A 16,940-nucleotide genomic window follows, 5' to 3' on the forward strand; every position below is an offset into this window, starting at 1 on the left:
TCCACATCCATACTCTTACTGCTGAGATGTTCTTAGCTGACTATCTGTGTTTTGAAACCTGTGAAGTCCCTGGCAAAGATTGTTCCACATGCACTTGTGGAGGAGCAGACACAGCCTCTGGGAGGCAAAACTGGGTACTGACTAAAACCAGAAGTGTAGCACAATGCTCTGGCTTCTGACCTCTTGGGCCACCTCCAGCCACACCATCTTTGTGACAGCAGGTTTCTTCCTCATGTGGCTGGGGAAGTGTCTCTCTCTCTCTCTCTGACTCCTCACTGCTGCAGCAGCACATTAAGGGAGACATCAGCAAAATACAGCCTTTGAGAATCCTGTATCCATGGTCACACGTTCTCTTGTTTCCAACTCTTCTAAATTCCACTTAAGGACTGGCCGCTTGGTACTGAAGTTGGGATTGCATCATGCAGGCCATCACCATGCCTGCTGCCACACATTGGACACCAAACTCTCAAATGATAACAAGGTGGTCGTAATAAAATGCAACAGGTGTGCTGAAACTCTTTCCAGGGCTCCTCCAGCAATATCGGACCTCCCTCAGATCAGCTGGAGTATAGGATCGAGCCAGTGGATCCATTAAGGCAAGACAATCACAATGCACCTTTGAACCCCAAGGTCTTTTCACTCCCATCTTGCAGCACAAACCCTACTGGGGCAGCAAGTCAGGGCAAGGGTTTTATTAGTAGCTTGATGTATCAAATATGGGCACAAGTTGACCCTGATAGGTAGAGTGTACTTCAGTTCACTTTGGCTGTTCAGTGCTAGGGGAGAGGGGCACAGAAAAACATCCCCACTGTCCCCGATTATGGACCAATGGCTGCTGCCCCAACCTCTGCTCAAGTGTAAATTCACTGAATCAAAGGTCAGTCTCACAACCAACATCACATGTTGAACCATGGCAAAGTTCAGCTCCACTGTTCATACTCAGGGATCCAACTGGTTCAAACACCCCAAATGCAATGGTCACTAGGGTCAATAAGGAATTTTGATAAATGCACTAGCAAGTTCAGAGTCTACCTGACGTGGTATCGGGTGTGGGAGAGTGAAGCAGCAAGCACAGAAAAGGGCATTGAGGATGGCCACTAACCTGAGTTGTGTGCTAATGTTGAGATTGTGCAGGAAGTTTCCACCGAAAGCCATGCAATCCTTGGAGGTCAGGACAGCGTGAATCCAGCCTAGGGAAAGAGGGCAAACCCAGATTAAAATACACAGCAAATTCAAAGAATTTAGAAAATAAACCTGGGTTAAAATATAGCCTGGAGAACAGGGAAAAGGACAAACCTGGGCTGAAATGCACAACAACAGGGTGTTAAATGGAAATAGGTGGTCTTGATGGTTGAGAGGATTTGGGGTTTGAAACTCAGCGTCAAGCAGTTAAACATGACTTAGTGCAACCTGTTACAATCATGAGGGGGTGGAATTAATGACAAGGGGTGGAATTCGTGGCAGGAGCTAAGAGTGAGAAGCTCAGGGTTAAGTGGAGAGGTTTGTGATCCATGATTTGCAAGTACATCTCTCAGTCAGTCTTGGCAGGGTCTACTCAACAATATAGCTAACCTAAGATAAAAACAAAAAGCTAAAAGCTACTGCGGATGCTGGAAATCCAAAACAAAATAAAAACAGAATTACCTGGAAAAACTCAGCAAGTCTGGCAGCATCGGCGGAGAAGAAATCAGTCAACGTTTCGAGCCCTCATGGCCCTTCGGCAGAACTGAAGCATAGTTTCAACAAGGGAGAAATATAAATTGGTTTAAGGTGGGTGGGGGGGAAGAGACACATTGAGGGTGTGGTGTGAGCAGATAATCAAAAGATGTCAGAGACAAAAGGGTCAAAGAGGCACTTTACAGCCTTCTGGGCTGAATATTGAATTCAACAACTTTAGATCTTAAACTCCCCCTCCCCCCATCCCCACCCCGTTTCTTTTCCCCCCCCACCCGCCTTTTTTTTTTTAAATAATTTATATAGATTCTTCTTTCCCCACCTATTTCCATTATTTTTAAATCTAAAACTAAAACCTTTAGTCTTTCCACCCCACCCCCACTAGAGCTGTACTTTGAATATCCTGTCTTCCATTCTTAATTAGCACTTTTCTCAGACAAAGACCGCCACCTTCAACACCTCTTTGACCCTTTTGTCTCTGACATCTTTTGATTATCTGCTCACACCACACCCTCAATGTGCCTCTTCCCCCCCACCCACCTTAAACCAATTTATATTTCTCCCTTGTTGAAACTATGCTTCAGTTCTGCCGAAGGGCCATGAGGGCTCGAAACGTTGACTGATTTCTTCTCCGCCGATGCTGCCAGACTTGCTGAGTTTTTCCAGGTAATTCTGTTTTTATTTAATATAGCTAACCTGTTCCTCAGCCTGTCTTCAGTAATGTGCCCAAAGCCTCATTTGCCATCACATGGTGCCTGCTGGCTATCAGCTCGGCCAGGGGGGGGTGGGGAGCGGGCGGGGGCGGGTGCAAGGAGCTCAGCCCCTCCCTCCACCTACAGGTGGGGGTGAGGGGTGGGGAGGAAAAAGAGAGGGAGAGAGAGGGAGGGAGGGAGAGCAAGGCCCTCCATCCACCTGCAAAATATGAAAGAAGAGCCCAAACTTCACTCCGCCTGAACCCTGAATCCAAGGTGAGCTAACAGTGGTTGGACAGATTTTGCCCTGTTGCCTTTTACTGTTAGTTTCGCCCTGGCGATTAGGAAAGCTGTCATCATGATGTCGCACTGGGCAGAATGGAAAGCCCCTGCTGCCATGACTATTGCACTACCCTATATTCTTATGTACCTGTAGGGATGAAGAGCGTTTGTCCCTGCTGTAGTACACACTTGTAGCATCTGTCCACCTGGTCTCCAAAGAACGTCTCACTCTGGTTGACAGAACCACTCCAACTTTCATATAGTGCAAGATTGGCATTGGTTGGTTTTATCAAGTAAAATAATTTTTCCCCCTGCAAAGAAGAAAATAATTGAGCTTTTGGGACTTTAGTGTCAACCTCAGTCATTGGGTCAAAAAGGATCACTCAGACTCTGAATCCTCTCTGTGCCCACTATTTGCTGAAACGTGGCATGCGGCCATCCAGAACATGATGCCAACGCACAGCCACTTCCACTCGTTACCAGTGCCCCAAAACCAAATAACCCTCGTTTGAATTTTTTACTTTTGATAACACCTATTCACCAAACCTTTCTAGATTTTCCAAGAAATCTGATTTCTACTGACAAGAGTGTGATGGAAATGGCTATTGGTACTTTGCTGGAGGAAGGTATTCAAGATGGGCATGGATAGTCTGCGGGAGGAGATGTTGTGGATCATCTTGCAAGCAGAACCGAGCGCTGCCGGGGCCCAGGAAACCATGCTAATCTGCTGACTTTGCTAGAAGCCTCTTTTCCAAGTAGTGAGGGGCTCCAGCTGAGTTTTGCATGATCCATCTCTGGGGCCAAGGCAACTGCTCCCAACTGGGTAGCCAACTCCAAGTTTCTATGCTTCAATGGAAGAAGTCTTAATTTTCAAAAACTTTGCTTATTTTTGAAACAAATGGGGAACTTTCAGCTGTTGCATCTATTTTAAACCACAGTGAGTTATGGCAGTGGAACAAGTTTTATGTTTTATTCATTCAAGCAACGGGAGCATCACTGACAAGGCCTGCATTTGTCATGCAAAACACACCCACTAGCCTTGGTTTCAAGGACAGGTGCTTTACTGACCATACCCAGCTTAGAGGCAGCAGTCCACCTACTGGTCAGAATGGCAGAGCAGTCACCAGCCTGCAACCAGACGGCAGGACAAGTTTCAGGGGTACAGGAGAGGCCAACATCTAAGGCAAGGCCCAAAGCAAAGAGCCCAGCCCTCCATCTACCCGAGGAAGGAGAGAGAGCAGAGCCCAGCCCTCCATCTACCCGAGGAAGGAGAGAGAGCAGAGCCCAGCCCTCCGTCTACCCGGTGAAGGAGAGAGAGCAGAGCCCAGCCCTCCGTCTACCCGAGGAAGGAGAGAGAGCAGAGCCCAGCCCTCCACCTACCCGAGGAAGGAGAGAGAGCAGAGCCCAGCCCTCCACCTACCCGAGGAAGGAGAGAGAGCAGAGCCCAGCCCTCAATCTACCCGAGGAAGGAGAGAGAGCAGAGCCCAGCCCTCAATCTACCCGAGGAAGGAGAGAGAGCAGAGCCCAGCCCTCAATCTACCCGAGGAAGGAGAGAGAGCAGAGCCCAGCCCTCAATCTACCCGAGGAAGGAGAGAGAGCAGAGCCCAGCCCTCCATCTACCCGAGGAAGGAGAAAGAGCAGAGCCCAGCCCTCCATCTACTCGAGGAAGGAGAGAGAGCAGAGCCCAGCCCTCCATCTACTCGAGGAAGGAGAGAGAGCAGAGCCCAGCCCTCCATCTACTCGAGGAAGGAGAGAGAGCAGAGCCCAGCCCTCAATCTACTCGAGGAAGGAGAGAGAGCAGAGCCCAGCCCTCCGTCTACCCGGGGAAGGAGAGAGAGCAGAGCCCAGCCCTCCATCTACCCGAGGAAGAAGAGAGCAGAGCCCAGTCGTCCATCTACCCAAGGAAGGAGAGAGAGCAGAGCCCAGCCCTCCATCTACCCGAGGAAGGAGAGAGAGCAGAGCCCAGCCCTCCATCTACCCGAGGAAGGAGAGAGAGCAGAGCCCAGCCCTCCATCTACCCGAGGAAGGAGAGAGAGCAGAGCCAAGTCTTCCTTGCACCTGGGCATTCCTCAGTGCTGCAAGATTCTCTGAAATTGATGAGGATTAGTCTGCAAGAGGATAAACTCTCAGATGTAGAAGGTAAAACATAGCATGACTGCACATTCCCCTCTCGCAAAGGTCCTGACTCTCTCCCTCCCTCCTCCAAAAGTGCTAACTTTCTCTTTCTCTCTCCCCCCTCCCCACTACTGAAGGTGCTGACTTTGACTGTCTGTCTGTCTCTCTCTCTCCCGCCTTACCCTGAAGCTGCTGTCTCTCTATGCCCCCTTGCTAAAGGTGCTGAAACTCTCAGGGTGAACTGGGGAAGTGGGATAGGGGATCTCAATGAGCCAAGCTTGCCAAGAGACCTTCTTACCCACAGTACATGATACCACACAGAGGTTCCTCCGAAGTCAATATGAAAGTCAGTATAACTATCCTCCATTCCCATCAGGCAGTATTTCTGAACGCAGGGCTTAGGAAAAAAGGAATCCTCTGGCCAGTAATTTTCTACCCACGAGAGCTTCTGAACAACATCAGGAACTTCCACCAGGTCCGACATCCTGTGTACAAACCAAAATAAAACAGCAGTTTGATACAGGGTGCAGATAGAAAATCGCTGAGCACAGTGCAACTGAGATCAGCATCAGTAGAACCAGTAACAGTGCCTCACCTCGCAGGACAGAAATTTGACTCTTGGTAGGTTTTGTTTTTACGCAACGTTTCTTATATAAATGACAGGTAAAACAAAACCAAGGTTGAAAAGGGCCAAAGTAGAGGTGAGCATTGCAATGCCACAGGACTGTAGCTCGAGGGCTTTTCGGTGGTGGTTGTGTTGTGGGTGGGACGGGGGGGGGGGGACGTTGCAGAGAGACTCAGATTTTAAAAATGTGAACCCTGACCATACCCATCCCTTGGTGCTTTCTGGGGGCAGGACATGAGGGGGCAGCCAAACTGCTCCCAGAAGATCAGTTTCCAATTTAAATATTTTAATGAGTCTGGCAGCCTCAGTTTAACCTCATTTGCAACTTTTAGAGTGAACTTCTGGAAACTCAGCAGCTGAAGAGAGGCTGGACCAGCTTAGGGAGGAAGTACCTTCACAGCACTATTGTCAAGTGGGGTCAAGGGGAAAAAGTTCTTCCCCACTTCCACCACCCCCTTCCAAACACCAGGTCAACCCATACAAAGGCCACTGGGGTCAATGTTGGACCACACTCCAGGTAACCTTCAGGCAGGGAACCTGGCAGAGACAAAAGACACACTGCGAGGTTAAAAATATTCACAGCCTGCAGGGAAACGCAGTAAGGATTCCATCCTTCCCATCTCTGCCATCCTTCGTAACCTGTTCCAGTTAACATCCAGGTCATACACGGTGCAGGCTGGGCATCCTGCAGGAGGGTCAATCACAACAAATTCTATTTATTTATCAGCTTTAACATAATAAAACGTGCCAAGGAACATCATAGAAGCACTATAAAATAAAGTATGACACTGAGCTACACAAGGAGATATTAGGTAGGATGACCAAAAGCTTAGTCAAAGTAGTAGTTTTAAGGAGCTTCTTAAAGGAGGAGGGAGAGGTAGGGGGGTAGAGATGTGACAGGGGAAATTCCAGAGTTTGGGGCCTAGACAGCTGAAGGCATGGAGCGACTAAAATGAGGGATGCACAAGAGGCCAGAATCAGAGGAGTGCAGATATCTTGAAGGGCTTTGGGCCAGAGGAGATTACAGATAGGAAGGGCTGAGGCCATGGAGGGATTTCAAAACAGAGTTGGGAATTTTAAAATCTGCTCAATCAACTGTAAAGGGCAGCAAGACCATATCTGGAGTACTACATACAGCTTTGGTCTCCTTATCAAAGGAGAAATATACTTGCATTGGAAGCAGTTCAGAGAAGGTTCACTAGATTGATTCCAGAAATGAAGGAGTTGTCATATGAAGAAAGGCTGAGCAAGTTGGGTCTATAATCATGGGAGTCTAGAAGAATGAGAGGTGGACCTATTGAAACATAAGATTCTGAGGGAGCTCAACAGGTAGATGCTGAGAGGGTTTTTCCTTCATGGGATAATCTAGAACTAGGGGGTCTCCCATTTAAGGCAAAATTGGGGAGGAATTTCTTCTCTCAGAAGGACATTAGTCTTTTGAATTCTCTTCCCCAAAGAACAGTGGAGGTTGAGTCATTGAATATATTCAAGATTGAGTTGGATAGATCTTTGATCTAAGGAAATCAAGGGTTATGGGGACAGTCAAGAAAGAGAAGTTAAGGCCACAATCAGATCAGCCATGAATGTATGATGGAGCAGGCTCAGGCACTGAATGGCCTGGTCCTGCTCCTATTTCTTATGTTATATTATTGAGACGTTGCCTGACCAGGAGAAAACGTAGGTCAGCAAACACAGGAGAGACAGGGAACAGGGCTTGATGCAACTTAAGGCATAGGCAGAAGAGTTTTGGATGACCGCAGGTTTACAGAGGTTAGAAAGTGGGAGACCAGCCGAGAGTGTGTTGGAATGATCAAGTCTAGAATAATAAAGCAATCAATTAGGATTTCAGCAGCAGATAAGCGGAGACAGGGGCAAATTTTGGTGATGCTAGAGGTGGAAATAGGCAGTCTTAGTGATGACACAAATGTGGTCAGAGTTCATCTCAGGTTTTGAACAGACGAGCTTAATCTCAGACTGTTGCTAGGGAGAGGGATGAAATCAGTAGCTGGGGAACAGAGTTTGGAGTGGGGACTTAAAGTCCTCCCGATATATAATTGGAGGAAATTTCTACATCCAGCACTGGGTGTCAGATAAGCAGTCTGATAATTTAGCAACAGTGGAGGGAGTCAAGAGAGGTGGTGATGAGGTAGAGCTGGATGTTGTCAGTGTTAGAAAACTAACACTGTGCTTTTCGCTGTAATCACAGGTTATAAAGGTCCATCACTTTTGAATCTTCATTTTCTCAATGTTCATTCGTCTCTCTGCTGCTTGTGGGAACTTGTCTGAAAATTGGCTGTTCCATTTGCCAAAGACAAAATGTCTGCACTTCAGAAGTGTTTCATTGGCCCTGAAGCACTTTGGGATGACCCCAAGAACATGGAAGATGCTAGATAAATACACGCATATCTGTCGGCCCAGAAAACAGCCAGGTGTTTACAAACTGTTAAAGGTTCTTTACATTGCAAATGCCAACACTATACAGCTACATTTCCAAATATCCAGCCACAAGCAACTTACTTCGTATCAGAAAATTCCAAGCTAATGACATTTAATACTTTTGTTCGATGGAGGGCAGTGTAATATTCTACAAACTCCTGCAGTTTCATCTTACAATCAGCTTGCCGAGCCACATCGATCACATCGATCACCTTTTCACCACCTTGAGAGATTAAAAATTAATATTCAGATATATCTGGAAGCCATGTTATTTAGACAAGGATAACCCTTCAACCAACTACAGCCGTGAAACAGCTCAAATAACAGCCTACATTGTAGATGTAACACCGCAAAATATTCCATGGGGTTTCACGAGAAAGTCTGGGGAGGAAGCGATCAGGCACTGACCAGTGAATTAGGGCAGTAGTTGAATCCGCAGCCAAGGAGAAGTGGATAAATGGCTGACTGGAGTTGGAGGAGGTGGAAGGGGATAGATGGTTGAGGGGACTTAGAGAATTGCATAGTTGGGGAGAGAGTGCAGAAAGATATATGAAGAGCAAAAGGTGTGAATTACAATGTAGGACTGGAAGAGAAATGGTAGGCAAGGTCTTGGAGGCAATTTGTGAAATTGATAAGATTATGGGTGATATGTGAGCATGATTTTGTGCAAGGTAGGACATGAGAAATTGTTTGTGTAGCAAGAAACTGCGAAAGAATTAGATGGGTAAAGCCTGAAAGATAATAAGGAGACCAAAATATGGTCAATGATAATTAGAATGAGGGGGTTGGAAAATCAGCTCAGGAACAGGACACAAGGATTAAAGAGGGTGCAGGAACAGAGATCCAGGGGTGCAAGCACACAGGCATTTGAAGGTGGCAGCACAAATTGAGAAGGCTTTTTTAAAAAAAAAGCATTGGAATAGCTGGCTTTATAAACAGTACAAAAACAAGGATTTTACAGTAAACCTTTCTAACTCAGCTGGAGTAATGCATTCAACCCTAGAAACCACATTTTAGAAGGGATATAAAAGTCTTGGTGAGGGTGTTGAGGAGTCTTAGTAGAATGGTACTAGAGATGAGAGACTTTAGCTATATGGATGCCCAGAGAAACTGGGGTTGTTCTCCTTAGAGCAGAGAAGGCTAAGGGGAGATTTAATTTAAAATTATGAAGAGTTATGATAGAGTAAACGAAGAAACTAACTAATTTAAGGTGATTAGAAAAAGGACCAGAGGAGATATCAGATTTTGTTTTTTTAGGCCAAGTTTTGATGATCTAGAATGAAAGAATGGGGAAGTGGATTCAGTAAAAGCTTCTAAAAGAAAATTAGATAAATACTTCAAGGGGAAAACTTTGCAGGGCTATGGGTGGCAACTGGCTGGCCTCTGCTGCACTTAGGATGCAACATTCTGAGATGTTCCATCTATTCCCCACCCCCACCCTCCAATATCCAGGATCAGGAGGCTACACTGCAAACATGCAGCATTGTCGAACTTTGCTTGTGGCTGTATCATGTGTTAATACTGGGTGCAGCCATCTCTTACCCACATACTCTTGCACATCCCTGACAGAAAAGGTGCTTGGTGGGAGAGCAATTCCAAGTCCATCTATCTTGGACACCATGATGGGAAATTCAAACCCGTGCTTTTCCAGGTACTTGTGCGTCAGCTGGGTACCGTGCATCTTGATGATGATTTCACTGGCACTGTTAGAAACAAACATATGGACATTACGGAGCTCATGAGAACCAGTAGATAAACATCCTCTACTCATGGTGGGACAACAGGGAAACACCATAGTCCACCAAAGGCACCGTGCAGTCGGGCATGGATGCACACTCATGTTCTCACACAAGGTGAATCATAACTTCACCCATGCTTCCATTTGGAAACTGCACAAGTCAGGTTTTGATTGAAAGGAAATAAATATAGAGCAGTCTTCTGCACCCCTCTGGTTCGTTACAATATTACTGGTAGAGGATTGGGAGTAAGTTAAATGTCTGCCATGGTATGGTGTTCAAAGACTGGGGGTGGGGAACTGCATCATATCCCCGCCATACTTGAATTAATCTCTTGCTTAAAGCAAAGTTCTCACTTTCAGAAAATTAGAATTGTTTGGATCTAATTTCTACACACCAAACCGTGCTAAACCTTGATCTCTATCTGTCCCAGAGCTGAGCTTCAGGCCCCACATCCAGTCACTGCTACATTCTTCTATCCATGCCTACCTCAGTCTAACTACTAAAACTCTTAACCATGTCTTTGCCACTTCGAAACATAATTATTCCAAAGCTTGCTCGTTGGTCCACTCATGTCGCACTTGACAATTTTCCCCCCCCTTACTAACCTATATTAACTATCCATTCCTAAATGTCAAACCCCTCTCTCTGCTCTCCAACATTAGGTTCAACCGCTCTTATTGTTATCCAGTTTCCCTACCATTCTTTTCCCCTTCCCTCTCCCCTCCTCTAAGATTTTCCTACGTTAAGACTACACTTTAAAAGTACTTCATCAGCTGTAAAGCACTTTGAGAAGTCCAATGGTTGTGAAAGGTGGTAGACAAATACAAGCATTTCTTTGCTCTTCCCTTCACATTGACAGGTGCACATCAGATCTGCACTGAGGTGTGCCCACATTTGGGGTCCAGTTCAGTATCAGAAATTGACAACTCCAGTACAGAATAGTAGCCAACTACAGGCCCAAAATCCAATTGTACCTTTTCAACCACGAGGATACTTGTTTTTTGGTCTTGATCATCTTGTTGCCTGACCCTATCAGTTCATCAATGTAAAGATGGCTCCAGGTCTGAGTCCCACTTGGATCAACCTTGCAAACACATTTGTAGACACATGACTGGGGAATGAGTCAGCAGGCTGAGAATAGCTTTTTATTACCATGCTTAACCCTGCAGGCAAATGGTGTTGCATTGCTTTGGGATATGCTGGAAATCACAGGACAGCACACAGGAAGAAGGACCACACACAACAGATCTCCAGTTCATCACTGCCTTTGTGCAATGCCAGTGACACGGTCACCAGGTACACTGGAGAGGAATACTGGGGTGAAGTATTTTTAGTCAGTCATTCACAGATAGCCAAGCCTTACCCAACACCTTATAACCATGATTAGAACATCAAATTATGAAAGGTTTCCCATACCTAGGAAAATGCCGTGCTCGGAGCTCCCTGATGAAAACCGGTGTCCCTGCCTGTATCAGTTTAACACAATCTGCAGTCTCAGTGTAGTCATGTCGGTGCCAGTTGTTCCGTCTCTTCACTGTTATTCAAGAGCAAAGCACAAAATAGCAAATGAGGTCTACTCAAATGTCCACAAGACATCATTCCTGGTCAGTGGCAGGATTTATATCAGCACAACTGAAGCAAAGACAAACTTGAACTATAGAACTTACTCACGCATCCCAAAGGCATCAATCCAACATTATTATTCAACAAATACTCAATCCAACATTTGCAGAACTCAGTAAGTACTCAACCTAACAGAAGCTCCAGTTTAATTCTTTCAAACATTATGCATTCACTGCACACAGTTCAGGAACTATGCAATGGACACACTAGAGACAGCTGAGAGTGCAAGCTGGCAAGCAATGGTCCTTCTCATCTGTGGTTTAATCACATTGCCTGGTATGTTTTGAATGCTTGATGGGCACATGTAAGGCAAAATTAACTTGAGTATTACACTTACATATCTGGCTCAATCCAAACAGCAAGTACAGAAAGGGAAAAGGGTTTCAAATCTCAAGATTCAAAGAAATATAATTGGTGAAAGCCAGGCCACCAATTATTCGCTATCCAGTGGAGCCTGTTATTTAGACCCTTGTATGTCACCTTAGATATTTGTCTGGGAGGGCTCCTATTTACTTCCAATAAATAATTACACTGTTCAGCAGGTGACCAATGAGCTGAACTGCTCGTGTGTTCTCAGGTTGCAATTCAAATTTGCAGCATCTGAGTCCATTGAGGAATTACAGCTATAAGAACATAAGACATAGGAGCAGAAATTAGGCCTTTCGGCCCATCAAGTCTGCTCTGCCATTCAATCATGGCTGATAAGTTACCCAACCCCATTCTCCCACTTTCTCCCCATAACCTTTGATCCCCTTACCAATCAAGAACCTATCTATCTCGGTCTTAAATACACTCAATGACCTGGCCTCCACTGCCTTCTGTGGCAATGAATTCCATAGATTCACCACTCTCTGGCTAAAGAAGTTTCTCCTCATCTCTGTTCTAAAAGGTCTTCCCTTTACTCTGAGGCTATGCCCTCGGGTCCTAGTCTCTCCTACTAATGGAAACATCTTCCCCACGTCCACTCTATCCAGGCCTTTCAGTATTCTGTAAGTTTCAATCAGATCCCCCCTCATCCTTCTAAACTCCATCGAGTATAGACCCAGAGCCCTCAAACATTCCTCATGTGTTAAGCCTTTCATTCCTGGGATTATTCTCATGAACCTCCTCTGGACTCTCTCCAGGGCCAGAACATCCTTCCTGAGATACGGGGCCCAAAATTGCTCACAATATTCTAAATGTGGTCTGACCAGAGCCTTATAAAGCCTCAGCAGCACATCCCTGCTTTTATATTCTAGTCCTCTTGAAATAAATGCCAACATTGCATTTGCCTTCCTAACTACTGACTCAACCTGCAAGTTAACCTTAAGAGAATCCTGGACTAGGACTCCCAAGTCCCTTTGCACCCCAGATTTCTGAATTCTCTCCCCATTTAAAGAAATAGTCTATGCCTCTATTCTTCCTAACAAAGTGCATGACCTCACACTTCCCCACATTGTATTCCATCTGCCACTTCTTTGCCCATTCTCCTAACCTGTCCAAATCCTTCTGCAGCCTCCCCGCCTCCTCAATACTACCTGTCCCTCCACCTATCTTTGTATCATCTGCAAACTTAGCCAGGATGCCCTCAGTTCCTTCATCTAGATCATTAATGTATAAAGTGAAAAGTTGTGGTCCCAACACTGACCCCTGCAGAACTCCACTAGTCACCGGCTGCCATGCTGAGAAGGAACCCCTTATCCCCACTCTCTGCCTCCTGCCAGACATCCAATCATCTATCCATGCTAGTACCTTGCCTCTAACACCATGGGCTCTTATCTTACTGAGCAGCTTCCTGTGCGGCACCTTGTCAAAGGCCTTCTGGAAGTCCAAGTAGATAACATCCATTGGCTCTCCTTTGTCTAACCTACTCATTACCTCCTCAAAGAATTCTAACAGATTTGTCAGGCATGACCTCCCCTTGATGAAACCATGCTGACTTTGCCCTATTTTACCATGCACTTCCAAGTATTCTGAAATCTCATCCTTAATAATGGACTCTAAAATCTTACCAACGACCGAGGTCAGGCTAATCGGCCTGTAATTTCCTGTCTTTTGCCTCACTCCCTTCTTAAACAAGGGGGTTACATTAGTGATTTTCCAGTCCTCTGGAACCCTCCCTGACTCGAGTGATTCCTGAAAGATCACCACTAACGCCCCCACTATCTCTTCAGCTATCTCCTTCAGAACTCTGGGGTGTAATCCATCTGGTCCGGGTGATTTATCCACCTTCAGACCTTTCAGTTTTCCTAGCACCTTCTTCTTAGCTATAGAACCCAATCATATGGTACCTGAACAATGCGGCAGCTATCTGTCCCAATTATTTAAATAAACCCATCCCAGGATCTGGAGCTGAATCCCCACTGTCCAGTATAGATGGCTGGGACTTTGTCCCATTGACAAAATGTGCCTTTATTCAGTCACCTATTAACTCCTAGAAATCTGCATTTGTCAGCCTCCTGCAACATTCCTTCAATGAGAAACCACCTGCTCTGAGAGGCCATCTTTTCTCAGTCGAAAAAGTGGGTGTTAAATGACGAGACCCACTGGCAGTTTAACAGTCAGTTCCATTATTCTGGTCAAGCCTCCTTTTCCCAAGCTGAACACTTTCCTTGAATCTCATGAAAATCAACACATCAATCATCACAAAATGACCCCTGTCAGGTGACTGAATGAAATTATAGAACAAGAATATAGTATCAGTGGCATGTTCCAGAAATCAAAAATGAAACAGAGTCTCGTGACTCATTCTCTGCTGAGGCAGAGACAGTCGATGTAGCACTAAAGGAAGAGGAAGCTTTCAACCAACACAAAGAAAGATTCAAACACATTTTGGAGGCATCAGCTTATACTCCAATGCCCATTGTCACAAGGTTCTGGTGAATCTCCTCTGCACCCCCTCCAGTGCAATCACATCCTTCCTATAATGAGGTGACCAGAACTGCACACAGTACTCCAGCTGTGGCCTCACCAAGGTTCCATACAACTCCAACATGATCTCCCTACTTTTGTAATCTATGCCTCGATTGATAAAGGCAAGAGTCCCATATGCCTTTTTCACCACCCCACTAACATGCCCCTCCACCTTCAGAGATCTATGGACACACGCGCCAAGCTCCCTTTGTTACTCAGAACTTCATAGTGTCATGCCGTTCATTGAATACTTCCTTGTCAAATCACTCCTTCCAAAGTGTATCACCTCTCACTTTTCAGGGTTAAATTCCATCTGCCATTTATCTGCCCATTTGTCCATCCCGTCTTTATTTCCTGTAGCCCAAGACACTGAACCTCACTGTTAACCACCCAGCCAATCTTTGTCATCCGCAAACTTACTAATCCTACCCCCCCCACATAGTCATCTATGTCATTTATATAAATAACGAATAATAGGGGACCCAGCACAGATCCCTGTGGTACGCCACTGAACACTGGCTTCCGGTCACTAAAGCATCTTCCTGTCATCACCCTCTGTCTCCTACAACTAAGCCAATTTTGAATCCACCTCATCAAATTACCCTGTATCCCATGAGCATTTGCCTTCTTTATAAGTCTCCCATGTGGGACCTTGTCAAAGGCTTTGCTGAAATCCATATAAGCTACATCAACTGCACTACCCTCATCTACACACCTGGTCACCTCAAAACATTCAATCAAATTTGTTAGGCATGACCTCCCTCTGACAAAGCCATGCTGACTATCCCTGATCAAACCTTGTCTCTCCAAGTGGAGATAGATTCTCTCCTTCAGAATTTTCTCCAATAGTTTCCCTACCACTGAGATGAGACTCACTGGCCTGTAGTTCCCTGGCTTCTCTCTACAACCCTTCTTAAATAGCAGAACCACATTAGCTGTTCTCCAGTCCTCTGGCACCTCCCCCGTAGCCAAAGAGGGATTAAAAATTTGGGTCAGAGCCCCTGTGATCTCCTCCCTCGCCTCCCTCAGCAGTCTGGGACACAAATCATCTGGAGCTGGAGATCTGTCCACTTTTAAGCCTGCCAACACCCCCAATACCTTGTCACCCCCTATATCAATTTGCTTAAAAACCTCACAGTCTCTCTCCCCAAGTTCGATACCTTCATCCTCATTCTCTTGGGTGAAGACGGATGAGAAGTATTCGTTCAACACTACCAATGTCCTCTGGCTCCACCCATAGATTGCCCCCTTGGTCCCTTATGCGCCCTACTCTTTCCCTGGTTACCCTCTTCCCATTGATGTACTTACAGAATATCTTGGGATTTTCCCTACTTTTACCAGCCAGAGCTTTCTCATATCCCTTCTTTGCTCTCCTAATTGCTTTCTTAAGCTCCACCCTACACTTACTGTACTCCACTAATGCCTCTGCTGATTTGCTTTCCTTGTATCTGCTAAAAGCCTCTCTTTTCCTTCTCATCATATCCTGAATATCGCTGGTCATCCGTGGTTCTCTGGGCTTGTTATTCCTTCCTAGAGGGAACATGTTGAGCCTGCACCCTCCCCAGTTCCTTTTTGAACACCCCCCCCTCCCCCAACACACCCCCCGCCGGCCACTGCTCCTCTGTAGGTTTCCTCACAAGTAGCTGTTCCCAGTCTACCTTGGCCAGATCCTGCCTTATTTTAATAAAATCCGCTCTCCCCCAATCCAAAACATTTTTTAGCAACTTGTCAATTTCTTTGTCCATAACAAGCTTAAATTGTACCATGTTGTGGTCGCTATCATTAAAATGCTCCCCCACCACCACCTCAGCCACCTGAACGACTTCGCTCACAAATGCATAATGTCAAGGGGCATCCCTTCGTTTTAACACCACTGCCAGGTAATATGCTACTCAGGGCTCCTTCCTTATGTCACAGGCCCCAAAAATTGCTGGTTCCATGGGTGGGAAAGATGGAGTGTGAGGTGCTGGATTTTTTTTCCCCGTAAAAGCCCTCAGCAAGAGTCTCATACTGTCAGTTCCTAGTGTACATGATGCTGGCATTCACATGTTTTGTGACTTTGTGCCACACCTCCTTTCCAACACTCCAATCAGTCATCATGCCCATTTGAAAGAAAAGCATCACTTCCTCTTCCAAACATGATCCAGGAACAGTTGCACTGCTCAAAATCCAAGATGCCCTACTGCTCCCTTTACTGTTAACCTGGACATTTTGTTTCCCTCTTTGCAAAGTCCCTTCCACCTGCTTACATGACAGCTCACTGGTATGTTTCTAACATTTCCAAACATTATTCATATCTGTAGCTCGCCCACAATACCCAGGAATTAGGCCAGGTTCAACACAGATGCCTGCAGTCAGGCTAATTCCACTGTGACCTGCTTCAGGTTGCAGTGTCTGGGAAGGACCAAAAAACCCATCTTGCGAAGATCTCCCCATTTTTTAAAATACAAAACATCACAAAGTCAGGATGGAGAGGGATTGAAAGAATGAAAATCAGCATTCTGCAATCTAAAAAAGGTTCAAAAGGAAAACTGCAAAGGTGAGATAAAAGCAAAGTACTGCAGATACTGGAAACCTGAAATAAAAACTGGAAAGTGCTGGAAATACACCGGTCTGGCAGAATCTGTGCAGAGAGAAGCAGAGTCCAATATGACTCTTCCTAGAAAGTAAGATGCTTACTTGCAAATATTTCCAGATTTATACTCACTCAAAGAGGCTCCATGTAAAATGGCACAGTTGGGACAATGGTACAAGTCAATGTCAACAGCTTGATGCTCCTCCACTTTTACGCAGCTGAAATACAGAACACAAAATGCAGATCTGAACACAATCCTTACACAGAGTGTGGAGCTCAGGCATGTA

General features: G+C 45.7%; 1 protein-coding gene across 1 annotated transcript in view; it reads right to left on the reverse strand.

Moving 5' to 3' along the window:
- LOC144696324 (lysine-specific demethylase 7A-like) overlaps window positions 1-16,940 on the reverse strand; it is a 59,677-nt gene that overhangs the window by 21,395 nt on the left and 21,342 nt on the right. Inside the window, exons 2-8 of the mRNA XM_078567541.1 lie at window positions 16,786-16,871; window positions 10,980-11,097; window positions 9,367-9,527; window positions 7,906-8,047; window positions 5,062-5,248; window positions 2,797-2,959; window positions 1,103-1,190 (exon numbers count right to left, since the gene is read on the reverse strand). Coding sequence (XP_078423667.1) covers window positions 1,103-1,190; window positions 2,797-2,959; window positions 5,062-5,248; window positions 7,906-8,047; window positions 9,367-9,527; window positions 10,980-11,097; window positions 16,786-16,871 — 945 coding nt within the window. The remainder of the gene's footprint in view (window positions 1-1,102; window positions 1,191-2,796; window positions 2,960-5,061; window positions 5,249-7,905; window positions 8,048-9,366; window positions 9,528-10,979; window positions 11,098-16,785; window positions 16,872-16,940) is intronic.

The sequence above is a fragment of the Cetorhinus maximus genome, chromosome 22 (assembly GCF_964194155.1).
Source record: "Cetorhinus maximus chromosome 22, sCetMax3.hap1.1, whole genome shotgun sequence".
Taxonomy (NCBI): Eukaryota; Metazoa; Chordata; class Chondrichthyes; order Lamniformes; family Cetorhinidae; genus Cetorhinus; species Cetorhinus maximus.